The sequence below is a fragment of the Martes martes genome (genome assembly GCF_963455335.1).
Source record: "Martes martes genome assembly, chromosome: 1".
NCBI classification, from domain to species: Eukaryota; Metazoa; Chordata; class Mammalia; order Carnivora; family Mustelidae; genus Martes; species Martes martes.
In genome coordinates, this window is record NC_137888.1 from 59,435,703 (window position 1) to 59,457,073 (window position 21,371).

Here is a 21,371-nt window from a genome sequence, read left to right on the forward strand (position 1 = left end):
ATCCTCTTTATGCAACAGAATTATATTACTGAGAATTTTGAACTTTTCCCTGCTGACACATTCCAAAAGATTAAAAAGGGAGTCTCGAAGCTTTAAGACCTTTCATAATTGTGGTCTATATAATATCAGAAATGGAAGTACTTAAATAATTCTCCTCTCTTAGCTATAACTCAACTCCTTGCTTGTAATGAACATAGAAAGAAAATAGATATGTGTATAGCAGTCCCCCCTTATCCGTTATTTCACTTTGCACAATTTCAGTTACCCATGGACAACCACAGTCCAGAAGCAGATGATCCTCCTTCTGACATATGTCAGAAGATCAATAGTAGCCTAATACCACATTGCAATGCCTATATCTCTCATCTTGCTTCATCTCATCATGTAGGCATTTTAACCTCTCACATCATCACAAGAAAAAGGGTGAGTATAGTGTGATATTTTGAGACAGAGAGAGAGAGAGAGCACTTTCAATAACTTTAATTATAGTATATTATTATATTTTATTATTAGGTAGTGTTATTAATCTCTTACTGTGCCTAATGTATAAATTAAACTTCATCTATGTATGTATGTATGGAAAAAATATAGTGTCTATATAGGGTTTGGTACTATCTGCAGTTTCAGGCAACTGCTGGCGGTCTTGGAACATATTCCCCCATGGATAAGGGTGGGGGGACTATGAAATGCTCACGACAAAAGGAAGAAGCCACAGGAAGGAAAATCTTGGCTCTTAAGAATGGTCTCCAGAGGCACCTGGGTGGCTTAGTTGTTAAGCATCTGTCTTCGGCTCAGGTCATGATCCCAGGGTCCTGGGATTGAGTCCTGCATTGGGCTCCCTGCTCTGCAGGAAGCCTGCTTCTCCCTCCCCCACTCCCCCTGCTTGTGTTCTCTCTCTTGCTGTGTGTGTGTCTCTCTCTGTCTCTGTCAAATAAATAAACAAAATCTTTAAAAAAAAGAAAAGAATAGTCTGTTACAAGGTATCATGATCATGCATGGTCAATACTCTGTCCTTCATTTAGTTTTGCCTCTACAGGGCTTACTTCACTGTAGCAAATGTAATCCAATTTTCTCAGTTGCACATTAGCCTCTGAAAAAGCAAAGCAAAATTTGAACAGGACTCTTTATCCTTTCCTGCAGGCAATGCATTATCTATTTGTGTTGAAAAGCTGCCCAGTGTCTTCTATCTCCTACTCTATTTTTCTGCAATTTATTATGTCAGTATCTCTGAGTGTTTTTATTATAATTAGTAAGACCATTACTGTATAATACAAAAGTAAATGGATTATAGGAGCCATACAAGGAATAAAATTAGGTGTGGCAATGAGCAGGGAGTGGGGTAACCTCGTCATGATGTATCTGTTGTGCTCCCTGCAGATCTCCTTCCTTCTAGCCCAGTTTCAGCCCCATTAGATACCAGCTTCCAGACATACTCATGACATTTGGTGGTGTCATGGTTGCGTACTTCATAATAATGGGCAGTTGGCAAGTTGCTGACAAACGGGGTGATCCACTAGCTGGATTTGTGGGATCAGTACTTCCCAAACTGTAGGCTCTAATCCATGTGCCTCAGAACCCCACAGCATGCTTGGTAAGCATGCATATTTTTAGGTTCTATGCTAGATCTGCTGAATTAGAAATGCTAGGGGTGGGCTTGAGGAATGCAAATGCCAAAAAGCAAACCAACAGTTGAGAATCACTGTCTTAAAGTGTGGGGGGAGAAAGTGGAGGGAAATCCTTTCTGGCACTGAGTACCTTAAGAAGAGAAGAGGAAGCTGCATTCCTAGGTAACGAAAAGAGGGCAGACAAGCTAAAGAGGAAGCTTGCCTTGTTTACAGCTTTCCTTAGGCTTTACCTCAGTTCTGACTACTACACATGTAAGCCAGACTAACAGAGTGCTCTAAAACCACGTGCTGCAAAATGCCAGTGAGTGTTTGGATTATGAACTGCAAAAGTGAGCTTGCTTCTGAGCTCATGCATTTTGTCAACACTAGGGACACCAGAGATGAAGTTTGCAGCTCCCTAAAAGAGCCAGGCAGGTAAACTGTTAAAATACTGTATGATTCACAACAAGATACCACTTCACACCCACTAGGACAGTAATGATCAAGAAGATAGCAACAAGTGTTGACAAGGATGTGGGGAAATTGAAACCGCTATATATTACCAGTAATGTAAATTGCTAGGATGTAAAATGATGAATCTCTTTAGAAAACATTTTGGCAGCTCCTCAAAAAGTTAAACGTAGAGTTGCCATGTCCTGTAATAATTCTATTCCCAGGTATACACTCAAAAGAATTGAAAACATATTCACACCAAAACTTGTATATAAATGTTCATAGAAACATTGTTTATAACAGCCAAAAAGTGGCAACAACCAAAATGTCCATAAAAGGAAGAATACATAAAAAATGTGATACATGCATAGAAAGGAATATTATTTAGCAATAAAAAGAAATGCTACAAAATGGAAGAATTTTGAAAACATTGTGCTAAGTGAAATAAGCCAAATACAAAAAGACATATACCATTTGTATGAAATGTCAAGGATAGATAAATTCAAAGAGGCAAAAATTAGATTATTGGTTACCAGGGATTAAGGGAAGGAGGGAATGAGGAATGACTGCTAATGGGTACAGGGCTTCTTTTTGGAGTGAGGAACATATTCTGGAACTAGATAGTGGTTTTAGTTGTACAGCTCTGTGAATGTACTAAAAACTACTGAATTATACCCTTTAAGAGGGACTTATCCAGCATGTGAATTGTATCTCTGTTTTATTTTTTTTTAAGATTTTATTTATTTATTTATCAGAGAGAGAGAGAGCACATGCACAAGCAGAGGGAATGGCAGGCAGAGGCAGAAACAGGCCCCTTACTAGGCAAGGAGGAACCCAATGCTGGACTCAATCCCAGGACTCCGGGATCATGACCTGAGCCGAAGACAGATGCTTAACCAACTGAGCCACCAAGGCATCCCTGTATCTCTATTTTAAAGAGTGATGGTGGGGTGCCTGGGTGGCTCAGTGGGTTAAAGCCTCTGCCTTCAGCTCAGGTCATGATCCCAGGGTCCTGGGATCGAGCCCCACATCAGGCTCTCTGCCCAGCAGGGAGCCTGCTTCCTCCTCTCTCTCTGCCTGCCTCTCTGCCTATTTGTGTTCTCTGTCTGTCAAATAAATAAATAAAATATTTAAAAAAAATAAAAATAAAGAGTGATGGAAGAACTGTCCACGAAAAAAATAATAAATTGGACTGCATAAAAAAAATGCTTGGCAGTTGTCTATTGGAAAAACTCACTTCCATTTTCTTCTGCTCACACTCAACACTTCAGATACTAGATGTGCAGGTTTTCAACACATCAAGTAATTCTGTGATACCAGCTGGGTGTCCTGCAGTTCAGTTCAGTTCTACCTGGTTTTTGCATCAGATCTCATAGGTTAAGGGCTCAGCCCCATAAGATTGCCCACCTCCCACTTAAGATGCCAATTACAAGTCCAGGTATTAGGGTAAATCTGAAAACTCTCAGAGCCACTGAAAGTCTTGCCCTATAGGACAACGCCCAGATGACTCTGACATCTGAAAGGGCATAGCCCTGGGAATAAGATGACTTGATCAGGTCCTGTCAATGAGGACATGAACAATGAGAATGATGAGAACATCATTGTGGGTGGGGAAGGTCTGGATACAGACAGTATGAAGGACATAGAAGCAGTAGAATTCTATGACCTTATTGACTGAGAAGGCTAAAGAAGTAGGAGTCAAGGATGGCTCTCATCTAATGGTTCTCATTAGATGAAATGGCTTCCTGGTGAGGCCATTCAATAAGCAAGGAAATACAGATCAAATTAAAGTTGCGAGTGAAGAGAGTGATAGATTCCATTTCTGACAGGTAGAGTTTGAGGTGCTCATGGAACATCCAGAACTTAGGGAAAAGGTCTGCACTAGAGGTAGGATGTTGGTAGTTATCAGGGGCAGCTTAATTTCCATGGAAACATGTAGAGCTTAGGCTCAAGAAAATGTTCCTTCATGAACAAGTGCTTCTTACCGAATTAATAAATTACTCTTGGATTGTTTCAACATTAAAAAAAAGTAAAGTTGTTTAATGAAGAATGATGTAAGAGAACCAAATAGTAATTACATGATACCCCTGTGGTTCTGTGTCCTCTGTTTCCGTTTTGAACATGTATAGCTGCAAGATTTTCTTGTTTCATTTCTTCTCCCTAATAAAGAAGCTTCCAAGGGAACACTAAGGTTTTAATACAGCAGGATGGGAAATCTCATGTGAAAGATCAAGTTCTGCTTTTTCTTTCTGACCATGTCTTTTTCCTATTTTGTTCTTTCCATGTAGTCTATGGTATTACACAAAAGAAAGGGAAACACCAGAACCATCTAGATCCAGGGCCACAGCTCAATTTTCTGTCCTTAAAACAGCCTTGATAGTGTTAAATCCCTGGGGTTGATCTGTGTATTCAGAAGGAGCCATGGAGCTGCTGATGGAGAAAAGCATTTTGTGTCAGGGACTGATTTATGCCTTGGAGCAGGGCAAAGAGAGGAATACTCAGCCCCTGTGGTATCTGTTGCTAGGGGAGCACCAGGCCATCTGCTAGGCTTTAATAAAACATGGCAATAACATTTTGGTTTGAAGCACAGAATGATTTAAGGAGCTCGTAGGTCTTTTTTAATTTTTTTGAAGATATTTGTATCTGTAGCATTTATATTCAAATGAGAAGAGACATCAATATCTTTCTTTCTCTCTTCTGGGCTTATTCTCAAAACCTTGTATTGACTGTCCAACAAAGCCTGCCATTTGAAGCCTCCAGAATCTGGTTTCACCGAAGATCATGTCAGGTGGCAATTACGATATATGTGTGTGTGTGTGTGTGTGTGTGTGTGTGTGTGTGTGTGTGTGATTTGCCTTACCCCTCTTTCTGCCCTGGCTCACAGGTGAACGCTGTGCGGGTCTATGTGAATAGTTCCTCAGAGAACCTCGACTACCCAGTTCTCGTCGTGGTTCGCCAGCAGAAAGGGGTGCTATCCTGGCAGGTTCCTCTGCTCTTCCAAGGACTGTAAGTGGATCTTCTCCTGGACAATTTTGCTACACCTGTTTTCTTTCAATGACCTAGACCTTACTTGGTGTTTTCCCTGGTGAAAGGGACTCTGGAACTTCTGCAATGTTGACATCACATGCATCCTAAGTGCAAATAATAGTCATAACACATAACCCAAGCTGTCCAGGTCTGTTCAGTTTCCATCTTCTGTTTTTGTCTTTTAAGTACACCGGGCATGGAGCCCAATGTGGGGCTTGAACTCACAACCCTGAGATCAAGACCTGAGCTGAAATCAAGAGCCAGATGCTCAACCAACTAAGCCACCCAAGCACCCTGACTCTTTGAATTCAGATGAGCACTCTATGTAGATGTGTAGCACCCAGAAGAAGCTTTAACGTTTTCATTCTATCCGCAATATTGTGTAGCTCTTGGTTAGTGGATCATTCACTGAGAACAGGGCTGGGTTCAGGAATCAGGGCAAGTGAGTAACACCTCCATTCTTCAAAATGCCCACAGAGTGTGCCTCCTTCATTCTATAGCAGTTAAGTGCTACTAAGTGCTAGAAACTAGGGATACAGTAGTGGGGGGATTGGAAAACAAAATCCCTGCCCTTGTGTAGTTTATACTTTCGTTATTTTTTTCTTCATTGAATGAGGAAGATGGTGTAAGATAATGTAGACACCGTCAAAGGGTGGTCATGGTCAGCATGAAGAGTCCTCGAGTCCCTGTTATCACACCACACAAGCCTATGCCCCAGACTAAATCACTATCAGTAGGTCCACTCTGAAATTTTATAACATAAGCAGTCGAAAACAAATTTGGAGAGAAATGAAATAAGACCGGCTTTTCTTCCTTGCTTGCTCACCAAGTCTCTCTCTCATTTGTGCTTGTTTTTCCTTCCATCGGCTGCTGCAGATACCAGAGGACCTACAACTACCAGGAAGTCAGCCGTACTTTGTGTCCCTCAGAAGCAACCAATGAAACGGGACCTCTGGAGCAACTGGTATTTGTAGATGTTGCCTCCATGGCTCCACTGGGCGCCCAGTACAAACTGCTGGTCACCAAGATCAAGCATTTCCAGCTACAGTAAGCAGGACGGTCTTGTGGCCCTTCTCTGTTCATTTGTCTGCTCTTCCCGTGCTGGGGCGTGCTCAGTCCAGCCTCCCTTCTGCCAAGTCTGCACTCAAGGAGGAAATCAGCTGCTTGGCATGTTGTCTTAGCACCTTCTGACCCATCCTGCTCACAGCTGGGCAGCGGGACTGTACCCTGTGCAATAGGGAAGCGGTAGGGACTAGTGCGGGGCGGGGGAAACAGTGCCTGACCTTAGAGGCATGTCTGTTCTAAGGGTCTGTGTGAGGATCCTGCCCACCTGTAGTCCAAACAAGTGGCCCTGGTGACTGGGTGCTGTTGTATTATGCGTCAATGCCTCTCTCCTCAAGCAAGTTTTCTTTTTCTTCTGAGGAAGACCTTAACCTATTTTTTCTTGTCCTTATTGCTAGTCCAGTTTTCTCCTTCCAGGTTAAGCATGTATACAGGGAGAAAATACTGTCACATGGCTTTGTCTTTTGTGCAGTATCTATTGACTATTTCCCCCTTCTCCTTGCACTACCATCCTTTGAAACAAAATCAGTCGGGATATACCATCTCAAATTGTTTGTATTAGACATACATATAAGAAATTCAGTTGGCAGAATGGTCTCTGAGGGATCTGTACTTTTCCAGAGGTTACCCTTGTTAAGTATTGCATAAATCTGTGTGAAAATGTAAACAGAAAGGCCATTCCTTAGTAAGACCAGAAAGTTCAGGGCTTTCTGCCCCGTTCTCTTCTAAGATCAAGGCTTCTCAAGGGGTCAGACCACTTCATCCTTGCTCAGTGTTTTAAATACATTTTAAAGAAAATTTTAAATAAATTTTAAAAGAAACTATCATTAAATTGGTTTATTAAAATTAGAATTCATACTCATCATAATGTATCATTAAGAGAACAAAAAGATAAGCCATAGACTAAAAGACAACCCACATAATTGTAAAAGATTCATAGCAGAATATATAAGGAACTCCTACAAGTCAATGAGGAAAAACAGGTAAGCTCTTGGCTGCTGATCACCCACCTTTCTGTGGCTCTGGCTTCTTATAGGCAAAAATCTCAGCACTTGTGAGTCTAGGTACTGCTGAGAGTAGAGACTGTCCCCAGGTATGCACAAGTTTGTGTACCCAAGTCTGCGTGCCCATAGACCCAGACTCAGCTTCACTGGAACAAATAAGTTTTCTGAGGAAAAATGAAGAGATCTCAGGAGCAAAAGTTGAGAAAACAATCCTATGACCTACACCTCTCACTAGAACTTTGGAACAGAGTGAAGGGTCTCAGAAAGGGAATCAATGTTTATATTTACCCAATGAAAAAAAGTCTTAATAATATAAATAGACTCAAATATGCCAAGAAAAAGACTAAGAATGTCAATGGGATTTAGAAAAAAAGGAAACTAAGTATGTGTTGCTTAAAAGAGTACAACCCTAAAGAAAAGAATATATAAATGTACATAAAAGGGTAGTAAAAGAACTATACTAATACTAACAAAAAGAAAGTTGATGTAGTATATATATATATATATATATATCATATTATACAAGATATGCCTTAATGCAAGAAGCATTATTAGAGCTAGAGGGACAGTTCATATTTCTAAAAGAAGCATTCACCAGGAAAACAAATTTAAATTCTAAATTTGTATGCACCTAGTAACATCACTTCATAACATACAAAGCAAAAATTTCAGAATGAAAGAAGAATTGGACTAACTCGCAATCTTTCTGTTTCTAATTACTATGTTTATAGTACATAGTAATTAGATAGTACATAGTACTATCTACATACATAGTATGTACATACTAGTACATAGTACTCCATAGTAATTAGATAGACCAGGCATTGGTGAATGATGGCCCACAGATTAGCCACTGCATTCTGTAACTAGAGTTTTATAGGAACACAGCCCTTCCCATTCATTTACATATTGTCTTTGGCTGCTTTCATACCACAATGGTAAAGGTGAGTAGTTGGTATGAAGACATTATGGCCTATGAGCCTAAAATATTTACTGCCTGGCCCTTTAAGATAGGAAGAGCAGATGAACATGATCACAAGCTTGAACTAATTAATGTATTTAGGAAACTGTATCTCACAATGATAGAATGCCTAACCTTTTCAAGTGCACATGCAACATTTACCAAAATTGCCAAGCTCTAATGCATATCTTGATAAATTTAAAAGAACTAAAATCCTGTATATGGAACTGAGATAGAAATCAACTACAAAATAATATCTATAAAATCCCCCAAATGTTTGGAAATCAAGTAGTCTACTTCTAAATAGCTTTTTTTTAAAGATTTTATTTATTTATTTATTTGTCAGAGAGAGAGAGAGCACAAGCAGGCAGAGCGGCAGGCAGAGGCAGAGAGAGAAGCAGGCTCCCTGCTAATCAAGGAGCCCGATGTGGGACTCGATCCCAAGACCCTGGGATCACGACCTGAGCCAAAGGCAGTGGCTTAACCAACTGAGCCACCCAGGTGTCCCCTAAATAACTTTTGAGTCAAAAAAGTAATTACCATGAAAATTAGAAAACATTCTGAACAAATGATAATGAAAATATGATATATCCAAACTTCTGGGATGCAACTAAGCACTGCTTAGAGGAAAATGCATAGCTTCAAGTGTATGTTAGAAAGGAAGACAGGCTAAAAATCAATGTGGTAAGCGTCAACTGCTAGAAGTTAGAAAGGAGGGCACCTGGGTGGCTCAGTCATTAAGTGGCTGCCTTTGGTTCAGGTCATGATCCCAGAGTCTTGGGATGGAGGCCCGCGTTGGGGTCTCTGCTCTGCTGGAAGCCTGCTTCTCCCTCTCCCACTTTCCCTACTTGTGTTCCCTGTCTCGCTGTCTCTCTCTCTCTGTCAAATAAATAATAAATAAAATCTTTTTTTTTTAAATAGAAGTTAGAAAGTAAACCCCAAAGAAAATGAAAGGAAGTAATGAAATAAGCATAAAACAATTAAGTAGAGAACAAATCAACAATGGACAAAATCACCCAAACCACAAGTCAATTATTTGAAATGACTAGTTTTTTGTTTTTTGTTTTTTGTTTTTTTGCACAAAGTTCATTTTTTTATTGATTAGTCGTATTCCATTGTATGGCTTTACCACGGTTTGTTTTGTGTTTTTTCTTTAATTTGAAATGACAGTATTATTTTTATACCTGTTTTTTAAAAAAACAAATAAGGCAAGACCATTGGGGAAAAAAATAGGCAAGAGATTTGAACACTTTACTAAAGAAGGTAGCCAAAATGATCCCCCCAACACAATCCTACTAGCTATCAGAAACACAAATTAAAACTATAATGAGATGTCACTAACCTACCAATTTCTATAATTTGAAAAGCCTGACAATGCAATTTCCCTCCTATTTATTATAATTCCAACTCCTGGATATATAATTGTCCTATTCATTGACACACTATTTTATTGACACAATAAAAAGGAACAAACTATGGCTGTACCTGGCAACATGGATAAATCTCACAAACACAATGTGACGCAAAGGCAGCCAGACAAAAGGAATACATAACTGATTCCATTTATACAAAGTATAAAGACAGGCAAAACTACTCTGTAATGTTACAGAAGGAGAGGAAAGAGGAAATGTATGGTTGTTTACCTGGTGAATTCATTCAAATATATACTTATGCCTTGCGTTTTTTTCCCAAATGTTTGTTACACTTCAAAAGAAAGATGAATGTTTTAAAAATCAGAATATTTAAAAATAGTACATATTACTTTTACAGCTTACTTTTATGACCAGAATGTTTTGTTCTATTTTAAAGCTCACCTTCAATTTTCTAAAGAAGTTTATAAAGAAGTCGATAGCCAGAGGAATTGCTAATAGGAATCAAATATTTATCTTGGTCTTCTCTGCAGTTCTTGACAATGTATACAGATGAATGGACAGATGGACGAATGAATGGCTAGGATGGAGAAGTAGTCACAGCATTTTTCCCAAGTCCCTCCATTAATTTTGGGTGTAGAAAAAAGTGACACAATAATTCCAAGAGCAAAAAAAACCCCTCACTCTCACCCCTGGTGGGGAAAAAAGGTGGAAAACTTTCTCTGGTAGATAAAATCCACCCTGATTAATTAAGTGAAAGTTTCTAGGAGGGAGGTTTGAGCATTAGAATATATATTTTTAAAGTTTCCCATGTGATTCTAACACGTAGCCAGAGTTGAGAGCCACTACCTCTAAGTAATTTCTAAATATGGTGCTTACATTTAATTATTTTAATACTTAAATCTATTTAGGATATTAAACAATAGGGGAATTCGTGATAATACATTTGAAGAGGTGGCAGCCCATTCCTTGAACAGAGTGCAGTTTGAACTTCCAAGAAGCCTCACATTTACTGATTGGTCTCTGTGTCTTTGACCTGTTGCTGTCACCTGGTGGCAGTGTACTTGAATTCTCAAGCTGGTTTTCCTGGGAGGTTAATTAGACCCTTTGGAGGACTGAATTCTGTGAAACTGAAATTATAAGGTCACAACTCAGTGCAAGTGTTAATGAATGGTAAGCTTGCTGGTGGAACTGCAAATCTATTCCCTCACATCGTTTTCTGTTTCCACTTCTTATAACATGACTTGACCTCAGCAACCAGACATTCAGAGCATTTCAAAATACACACAATTACTAGGGCTTTGACGAGAATTAAGTAAGTCTGAGAAGAGATGGTAACTGGGATTGGAAATATATTTGTGTCTCTTGTTCCTTGGCTCTGGATTGTCCCATACCAATCTTGCTGGCAACCCAGAAAGCCAGAGGATGGTGGTAATGGACAAGAGCTGGGGACCATGGTGAAATCCAAAGTCTAGATAATGAAAGAAACACTGAAAAATCAACTCAAAAGTCCTAACATGGCAGTTTCTGTTGTATGTTTTTGAGTGGCAGACTGGAAGGTATCTGAAACATGTTTCAGGATTTTTTTTTCCTAGAATCATAAATTTTAAGAATGAAAGGAATTTTAGAAATTGAATCCACTCACCTCATTTTTACAGATGAGCAAACTGATGCCCAGAGAGGTTAAGTGACTTAACTAAACACACAGCTAAGAAAGAGCAAAATCAGGACTAGATTCTCCTTCTATCTCCCAGTTCTGAGCTCTTCCCACTATAATATGCTATTTCTACTTCATGTTTAAAACTGTCCTCCAAATTTTTATGTTGCCCTAAATATGTTTCTCAATTCCATGAAACATTTATTTATTTCAATCAAGTCTTAAAAATAAAATTCTGCCCTAAAGCATTACTTCCTGCCATCTAACTATCCCACACACACACACACACACACACACACACACAGCGTTGCCACCACTCATTTTCCCAAATTCCAGTGGCCAGCATTCTGTGAAGTGGAGTGTGAAGTCACAGACATGGAAGAGCCAGAGGCTGTAGGGGCAGGCCGACACCTGATCATGGGATGGGAGGAGCTTGGAAGGGGCGTGAAGAAAGTTAGGTAGTTGTCTAAGTTATCTGCATCAAGCTTTCTAACTTCTCTGCCTCCAGTCTTGTCCCCTCCATACAACTATGAATGGAGGGGACAAGACTGGAGGCAGAGAAGTTAGAAGGCTTGACACAGATAATAATGAGATGAACTGAAGAATTGAGAGAATTGAGAATTCTCAAAGAATTGAGAGATGAAACTGACAAAACTTGATTGGATATGAGGAGTGAGGGAAATGGGAGAATCAAAGATGGTGTCCTCCCTTGTCAATGGTGGTGCCACTAAGAAAATGAGAAGGTTGAGGAAGGGAGGAAGAGATGGTAAGTTCACTCTGGGATATGTTGAACTTCAAGTACAGATGTTGGGCAGAAGGTTGGCTATACACCAGCATGATGCTCAGAAGGAAGGTCTGGATTACAGAGAGCAGGCTGGGTTTAAGTGCTTTGGGGAGGCTGGCCCACACAGTGCCTGAGGTGGAGTAACAGGAGAGAGCACAGAGAAACAGGTAGTAGTAGCACCCAATCCTCGATCTTTGAGATCTTGTATGCTATGCTAGAGAGTTGTTGTTGTTGTTGTTGTTGTTGTTGTTGCTTTAAGATTTATTTCTTTTAGAGAGTGTGCACATGCACAAGTGGGGGTGGGGGGAGCAGAGAGAGAGAGAGAGAGAAACCCGAGCAGACTCCATGCTGAGCATTGAGCCCCACACGGTGCTCAGTCTTATGACCCCAAGCCAAAATCAAGTCAGACTTTGAAGTGACTGAGCCCCCCACAGGTGCCCCTGCCCTAGGGAGTTTAAAGGCCACCTTTCAGGTTATGGGAGCCACTAAAGCTTTTAAGCAACGGGATAAAATAAACAAATCTGATTTTTAGAGATGAATTTAGTAGTCACATGGAAGATGAGTTGGAGAGAGGAGAGGGCAGAGACAAATAAGCAAATGAAAAGTTATTTGAATGGAGAAGAGTAAACAATGATTAGGAACTGAACATATTACAGCAGCAACGAAGTTGTAAGGGAGAGAAAAAGTCAAGTAATATACATAGGGATAATCCACAAATGCCAAAAAATACATGTGGCAGAATAAAAAATGCAGTTCTACCTGAGTACTTCCAGGCTCTGACCCTCCTCCAGCCTTCTTAGTAGGGATCTGAGTCTTTGTTTTGAGAAACTTGAGTGAGGTGATGCAGCTACCATCTCACTCAGTAGATTTTTTTGAGGAAATGGGTGAGTGAAGAGGCTTTTAGACCATTTTGCCATGTCTCATACCATGTAATCACCCTCTGGTGTTCGGGGATAGGCTACAGTAATGATTTCCATTACTTTTCCAATTTTTTTCCTTACCGAATGCTACACTGGGCAAAGATGGTACTACAGGTGGGCCAGGCACATCCGGGTTACTTATACACTAATAGAGTCAGTAAGACTTGGTGATCAATTAAATGGGGAAGTTGACAAAAAGGGAGTCCACGATGACTCCAATGATGATGTCAGAAGTCTGGTGAGGTTTACTACCCAAGAGCCATAGTGGGTCGGGATCAGGAAAATGATAGCACATTCCATTCTGATCCTGTGGAGTCTGAGGTGTTTGAGAGCCAACCAAGCACAGAAGCCCAGCAGGCGATCACACTCCCATGACGGGAGCTCAAGGGATAGCCCTGGGCTGGACATGGAGACTTAAGATTCACTGATATTTTTGTGAGTTTTGTGGCAATTGAATGTATGTGATTTTTATGACAATCATTACATTACATTACATATATGTAATGTACGTGGCTATGGAAAATGAGAAGGTCAAGAACAGCAGGTAACATTCTTATATAAGGGATGGTCTGAGAAGCAGGAGCAATCAAAAGCAGCTGAGCAGGCAAAGCAGTTGCGTGGGAGAAAACCCAGGAAAGCAGGTGTCACAGAGCCCAAGGGAGGAAGGAGTTTCCAGACTGAGGGAGTGGTCGTCAGAGTCACATGTCCCAGAGAGGTAAAGTTAAGGATGAAGTCACTAGAGTTAGCAATTAGGAGGTGACTATTGCCCTCACCAAAGACGTCTCAGGGAGATGGGAAAAGAATGCTCACAGCAGGGGAGAGAGGGAAGGATGAGCGAGGGATGAAAGCAGAATCCAATTTTAAGAAGCTGGTTTGTGAAGGAGAAGGCAGGTAGAGAATGACATCAAAGGAGTGAAATGCCGGAAAAGGGGGGGGGCATTTTGTTGGGGTGGAGGGTTTTTTTGTTATTTATTTTGAAAGTGGTTGATATTCGTGTCTATTGATAAGCCAAGGGTGTATAAAATTTACAGGACCGCTGAATTTTGTAGAAGCAGAGTCCTGGAGAAGGTAAGAAAGGCTGAGATGTAGCGCATGCATGCAGAGTTTATACTCAGACCAGAGCGATGAGGTGGAAGTTTACGCAGGACGAGACGGTTGCTGGAAGGGTTGGGGCGAGCGAAGGGAGTTCATAACAGATGGCAGTAAGGAGATAACAGGGGATGGTATTCTGAAGTCCATAGTCCAAGTGAATAATAGGGCATAATTTCCTTCAGCAAACAAAGTGGGAGTTTTACACACACACTGGCCTCTGTGCCAGGGGCTGGCTCTCACAGGATGAAGAAGATGCCGGCAATCTCACAGTCTTCTCTGGTACTCACCCCAACAACGACTCAGCTTTTGTCCCTGCCTCTCTTCCCATCCTCCCTCTCTTCCCACCACCCTTTCCATGTTCTTCTGTTTTATTACGCTTCTGCATGGGTTTCTCCTCTCACTCTTCTTCTCCTGTCTCCCTTATCTGCACACTCGCCTCTCTGGACACCATCTGGCCCTTTTCTCTTCCCCTCTCCCTCAAACTAAGCAAAACAAGGGAACAAAGTTAGCTTTTGAGTTTTTCTTATTTATTGAATAAACATTTGTTTCCTGTGCTTAATGTGTTTAAACAAATAGGTTGAACATGTTATGCTTCTTTCTCTAACGGTGTGCAGGAGTCTCAGCTTTGTTCTGTTGGTTAGTGATTCTTGGTAAAAATAAACCTTCCCCAACCTGTGGCAGGTCGCCCCCCCGGCCCAACACCACCCTGGGGAAGGAAGCAACATGTTTCAGCAGCAACAGACACAATGTTTATTTTGCCACACTGTTGACTCTGTGAGAAAGAGAGGACTTAAATGAGATAGTCTTCAAGAAAATAATGGTTTTGAAGGTGGTACGCATTATACCTGTAAGGAAAACATAAAAAAGAAAGGGGGAAAATCATATTGATGCCTATATATTTAGTGTTACAACTGGAATTCAAATGATAGGGGAGTGTACAAAAGAAATCTCTGGCCAAAGGAAACTGGTTGCATCTGGAAATCTCCTGCTGTGTGTAGCCAGCCAAGAAAATCAGTGTCTTTTTCTTTCCCCTGACCTGGCAACTGAACAGGACTGAGGCCACACACAGCATGGGATCCCGAGGACTCTGGTCAGGGAATCTCAGGAGTCAACACACAACTGCGTTTGACACTGACTTTGCCTTCTTTAGCTGACTTCGGGCCACAAGTTTTCAACTGTTCTTCAACAGAAGCAGTCGTTGACACTGATCATTTCTGTTGGGAGTAGCTACACAAAAAATTGCAGCCACTGCTAAATTCTGCACCCAGTCTGCCAACAGCCTGAAATTGTTGGCCATTAAATTTAGAAATAGCGCCCAAGTTCTATGACTTCTAAACAACGCCTCCAATTATAAACTTGTTAAATGTTTTGACATGTCCTTTATAAAGGAATCTTCAGTTAAGTTTTTAAAACTTCTAACTTTTATTAAAGGAAAATTAGTAGTGGAGAGAAAGACTCTTTAGAGAGCACCAAGGGAAGGGGCCCCAGGACAAGTTCAGGTTCAGGTTTCCTGAAATACAGGCCAGACAGGGGGGTTGGAGAGGAAAGGCTAGTCCCCAGGGGCCAGCAAGGAGAATGCAGTGGGCTTGTGTGAGTGAGCTTCGCAGCTAAAGACGAGGCGGGAGCCAGAAAGTGTAAAAGGCCAAAAACAGCCCTTACAAAACTAGAGAGAAGGCCAATTTGTCTTTGTGTGTTCCAGCTTCTTAATCCATTTTGTGTGTGTTCACGCTAGCCAGCCCTCTCTGCTACAAGGCTATGCTTCCTACGTGTTCCTCACACTCTCCTTTCCTCAGGGCTGGACTGCTGCCGTCTTTCACAGAAGAACAAAAATATCTAATAAAATAGTTCACAGTAAGGGGCACCTGGGTGGCTCAGGTCATGATCCCAGGGTCCTGGGATTGAGCCCCACATCCAGCTCCCTGCTCAGTGGGGAGCCTGATTCTCCTTCTCCCTCTCCCTGCCTCTCTGCCTACTTGTGTATCCCTGTCAAATAAATAAACCAAATTTTTTTTTAAAAAATAGTTCACAGTAAATTACCAACTGGAGAGAAAACTGCTTCATTATATTCTTGTGGTGGTGTCTGCATTTTAGAGGATGGCCTTAGAAGGCTATGTGTAACCTGAAGAGGACACAGTCTTGGACAGGAATTTTAGCTGGTGTGGCAGGCATTTGGAGAAGTGCTTGGAGGCAGAAAGAGTATGCTTCTAGCCCCAGAGCCCCTCCCATGGTGATGATGTATTCACCACGTTTAAAATAATGATCTTTTGCCATGGATACAGCCAAATTATTTTGAAGTGCTACCTATATTATCCAAAAAGACCTCAAGCCTTCTTTTCCTCTCCGTGTCAGCCCACTTCTGACACCTAAATCCTGTGCTTGATTGTAAAACCTTAAGAGAATCCAAAGGCAAAAGTGTCTGCAAAAGTAAACAAGTTATTACTTTACTAGGTATGATGTCATGGGTATACAAAGACATAAAAGTGATCCCCTCCCCAATCTGATCATTCTTGAGAGTCGAAAGCAAATCTTCCTGCAGTTTACTTTGTCAGTTTGATGGCAAACGCTTTCCTTGCATCGACTTTCAGGTGGTTTTCTTTTACATAAATCATTTTTGCTTGCTAACTTAGCTTCTCTCTCACTTTTTCCCCTTTCCCCTCTCCCACTTACATTTCTCAGGACAAATGTTGCCTTTCACTTCACTGCCAGCCCCTCTCAACCTCAGGTAAGTGAAGGGTTTCAAGGTTATCGTGATTTAATACCCTCCAGAAAGCCACAGTAATAGGGTAGAGTCAACATGTAGTATTGCCTTGGACTTTCCACAACTTGAGCTATATTTGCATTTTTGGCATGTTGTTCATATTACTTGAATTTTAGACACAACATTTAATCTTATCCCCTTAATTGGTGTGAAATGGGAGGCATGACATCTGTTGGCAGATGTTCCTTGGCTCAACTTTTAGCAAACTGTGTGCCTGTTATGCACCAAGGACAGTATTAAACTGTACTAGGTGCTGGGGATATGAGGTGAAAGAGAAAAAGATGCAACTTCTGCCCTCATGGACCTTGTAATCAAAATGGGAGCTGGGGGACCAGGGAGTGGAAGGCCAAACACAGTATAGGTATACAAATAATTATTTGACCAGGTAATGCACTGAAAACAAGACAGACTTTAATTTCTACCATGTTACAGGTAGAACGAGAATAAATTAGTTATTCCTGTCATAAAGAGAGACCAGGAATGCTAACATGAGAAGAATTAGATATTTATGCTGTGCTTTCCATTAAACCATAATCATAAACAGAATAAATACTTGAAAACTTCCACTTAAGTTGCTTTTCTATGGACAATTCTAGTGCCTTTTCTCTTTTGCAGCTTCTAAAAGAGTAAAGTCTATGCGATAGCAAGTATATAACAGATTCATTTAATGTCCTGATATTTTTTGTAAATCTTCTGTAGGCTGTAATATAGCTTAGGTCATACATGGCTACTTAATTTTTTGTTTCAGATATGCTAAAACTGGGATTAACATAATCTATGGGTACTGGTGTAACTCTATGACAAGCATTTATGTGCTGGTAAATATTGAACAACCAGTTCCCAGAGAGAAGCTCCTGATTTGTAGCAGTTGCCCATCTCTGTGGTGAAATTACCTCTATTCTGGCTAATCTCAAGCTGCCAGCATGATGTCCTTGAATACAGAGTCGGGAAGAGATGGGCACAATCAGCTCTCCAAACCTGTATGGGCCAACTCCCACACATCTTTCCAGAGCTAAATTTCCCATGATTAGAGGGCCACAATCTCTCACCTTCAACATTTCCTGGCCACTTAATTCATGAAATATTTGACATGAGAGAGGGAGATAAACTGTAAGAGAATCTTAACTCTAGGAAACAAAGTGAGGGTTGCTGGAGGGGAGGAGGGTTGGGGCATGGGGTAACTGGGTGAAGGGCATTAAGGAGGACACGTGATGTAAAGACCACTGGGTGTTACAAGTAACTGATGAATTACTAAGCTCTACCTGGGAAGCTGATAATACACTGTATGTTAATTAATTGATTTTAATTTTTTAAAAAATAAATATAAAGCACTAGTGGCTAGGTGTAATGGGAGATATCTAAAGAGCGAGGAAAAAGCTTACACCCCAACTACAGAAAGAGTCTAGTCTAATAGTGCTGTATAGCACTATACTAAATATGGTAACGGAATGCTAGAGTGTACTTCCGGTTTGTAGAAAATCAGTGATGACTATATATGATGGCTTCCTCTTATTTCTAAAAAGGTACGTAAATATGAAAGCCTAAGTAGTTTGCATATAAATCTCAAACTAGAGTAAAACATCCTTAGAACAAACTAATAAAAACAGAACTTTTTTGATGTCTATGAAAGTTTGACCTTACTATTAACTGTTCCCATTTTGGCCAAAATTTTATATCCTCTTCAATTGTAGGACAGATTTGTCTATTTATATAAACTCACCCAAACTATTACACATTCTCACAGAACCTTTATTATCAGATAGAAGCAGGTTACAGAAACTGCGTAGGTAACGAGGACCCGAGGTGGTGATTTCTGGTCTGAATTCCAGCCATTGCTTTGGGTACTTGTCATTAGCTTCTTTCTGATAAAAGTAGATTTTCCAGGCAAGGGTCAAAAATGTTTATTTGGGGTTGATGGTAATTTAGAGATAAAGAAGATTGATAATATTTTGGCATATAGATAAAGCTTCAGTAGCTGTCTAATTTTTGCATAAAACCAACTCCTCTAATATATAGGAATATACATGATACTCATTATTGCTAACAGTGATCACTGTAATGCTCATGAGTTATGAAGTTTGGCTTCCCTAAGAACCAAAACTACCCCTTGAGAATTCCAGAGCATTTACCTTTGGAAGAGCCCTGTGTTATATATATGAATCAAGCTCCAAAATGAAAGGTCAAAAGGAAGTGGGCTCCTGGGAGTGTTGCCATCTGTTAAAACGCATGAACAGACGTCCAAGCAGCAGCGTTGACACTCCTTAATCTTGAGGTTATTTTTTTCCCATCAGAAGGCTTTGGATTATTGGACAACATTCTATTTTTATTGTTCTGGTTCTCAGAATAAGGTTGGTAAAGAGGAGGCTGGAATACAAAATGAAGTTTTAATGTGTTTTGTCTCTCCTTTCAACCGATAGATTTATTAGAGTCCTAGGATGTTGGGCTTGTTTTGGTTGGTGTCCTCAAAATCTCTATGTCAAGCTTCTCAACCAGTTACCACATTTATAATTATTGGACAGGAGTCTCCTTTCTTCATTTGTTAGCAACATGTTTAAAACTCAGTGTTAATAAACAGTGGATTCATAATCTAATCTGGGTAAATGGTATAACTTCTTTCTATTATAAATGCTTCTTGATTCTGATGGTACCTGAGAAATAATTTTAAAGATGTCTCAGCCTGCTGAAAGTTGTAAACATAATTCAGGGGTCTAGAAGTAGTGCTTGATCTTTGAACAGAAATACCGTCTCACTACATTCCAGCCAGGAAACAGATTCTTTAACAAGAAGTCTAGGGGCAAGGGTAGGTCTCGTGGTAATTCTTGCCTACAGGAAGGTTGTTAAGAATCTTGAAGAACAGGCTTATCTGCTTTTCAAAGCAGAGCTTCCTATTTCAAAAAGGATCACCTAGAAATAAATGTCCTCTTCGGGTTACATCTTGACTATCCTTAGTTCAAAGGGTTGGGGGGAATCTTCAACAGAAACTGGAATGAAGTGCAGGAAGGTTGAGTTGAGAAAGAAATGTTAGCAAATGAAATGACAACATTTCTGAAATGGCGACCTTGTTTTGTTCGCGGCTGTGTGCCTAATATCTGGCACAGAGCCCAGAGCCCCGCACACAGCTGTTGCTCACTATATGTGAGAGGAATGACTGACTGAATTAATGGAGATTTATGTCTGAACTTTGTGTCTAATGTGAGAGGAAACAATCCTATTCATGTAAAACCAGTTTGAGTTCATAACAGTAAACATTTTTTGTATATTAACAAATCAATTTCTTTTTCTGATTTTCAGTATTTTCTATACAAATTTCCTGATGATGTGGATTCGGTTATCATTAAAGTCAGGTCTGAAATGGCTTATCCGTGTTCTGTTGTCTCAGTCCAGAATATCATGGTGAGTCTTAATAACTTGTCAGCCTTTCAATATAGAACATTATATTGTTCCAGGACAAATGAAAGAGTAGGGTGAGGACCATGCCATCCTCTTACTCTGTATCTTCGGCAAAACTGCTAAATAATAAAAGCAGTATTTTGTGCACACAAGTGGATAATCTGTTTGGAGACACTGATTTGGGGAGATAGAGACTACTTAGTCCCTCACCAAAATAAACAAAGGGAAGAAGGAAGGGAGGGCGGATTGTGACAAAGAATACGGAAGACCAAACCGTGGGCTGCACAAGAAACATAGAAACTTACCACTTAGCCTGGGTTTTAAAAATTTTATTGTAGGGGTGCCTGGGTGGCTCAGTCTTTAAGCGTCTGCTTTCAACTCAGGTCATGATCCCAGGATCCTGGGATCGAGCCTGGCATCAGGCTCCCTGCTCGGCAAGAAGCCTGCTTCTTCCTCTTCCACTCCCTCTGCTTGTGTTCCCTCTCACCGTGTCTCTCTCCGTCAAATGAATAAATAAAATCTTTAAAAAAGACTTTTATTGTAACCACAGCCCCTTTTTGTCTCATAATGTGTTAGTAACAAATGGGAAAGGGGTCATACACTTTCAGACAAGCTTTTCAGTTCTCTTTGATATAAAATGACCTTTAGAGGACACTTCAGAGGACTTTAGAAGACAAGGCACCAAGTTTTAGGAGGACTGTTTCATGACTTTACTTGGAGAAAAGGTTTCCTGGTTTCTGGCCTAGTAAGGAACCCCTTGCTCTGTGATGCAGACAGAATGTGTGGTGTGTGTAGTATGGCCTTAGTGAAGCTTTCTTTTTTATCCTTCATGCGCATTACAGTGCCCAGTATATGATCTCGACCACAATGTGGAATTTAATGGTGTCTATCAGTCCATGACCAAGAAAGCTGCCATCACCCTGCAGGTGAGACATCACTTCTGTATCCACTATTGTCAACTACAATACACAGTTTATGGTCAGGTTACCTGTTGGACCAGCATCCAGAAGTTATCATCATTCACTGTGTGCCTTGGATCTCTTTCTTTTATGATAGGTTTTAAAATAAAGATTGCGGAGTGCCTGGGTGGCTCAGTGGGTTAAAGCCTCTGCCTTCGGCTCAGGTCATGATCTTGGGGTCCTGGTATAGAGCCCCGCATTGGACTCCCTGCTTAGTGGGGAGTCTGCACCCTCTCCCTCTCCCTATACTCCTCCCCAACCCCTACTTGTGCTCTCTCTCACTCTCTCAAATAAAATTTTTTAAAAATAAAAGTAAAAAAATAAAATAAA

General features: G+C 40.6%; 2 protein-coding genes across 8 annotated transcripts in view; one reads left to right on the forward strand and one right to left on the reverse strand.

The window, feature by feature from the left end:
• Positions 1-21,371, reverse strand: part of SPICE1 (spindle and centriole associated protein 1) — a 125,085-nt gene that overhangs the window by 96,530 nt on the left and 7,184 nt on the right. The gene's annotated exons all lie outside the window — the stretch shown is intronic.
• SIDT1 (SID1 transmembrane family member 1) overlaps positions 1-21,371 on the forward strand; it is a gene marked incomplete at its 5' end in the record, with an annotated part of 92,489 nt that overhangs the window by 24,518 nt on the left and 46,600 nt on the right. For 3 of the 5 annotated variants that reach the window (XM_080812290.1, XM_080812291.1, XM_080812292.1), the window contains 5 exons: positions 4,942-5,063; positions 5,961-6,131; positions 16,611-16,656; positions 19,984-20,085; positions 20,925-21,008. In XM_080812290.1, the coding sequence (XP_080668416.1) occupies positions 4,942-5,063; positions 5,961-6,131; positions 16,611-16,656; positions 19,984-20,085; positions 20,925-21,008 (525 nt within the window). The remainder of the gene's footprint in view (positions 1-4,941; positions 5,064-5,960; positions 6,132-16,610; positions 16,657-19,983; positions 20,086-20,924; positions 21,009-21,371) is intronic. The other 2 variants (XM_080812293.1, XM_080812294.1) reach the window with 2 other exon arrangements.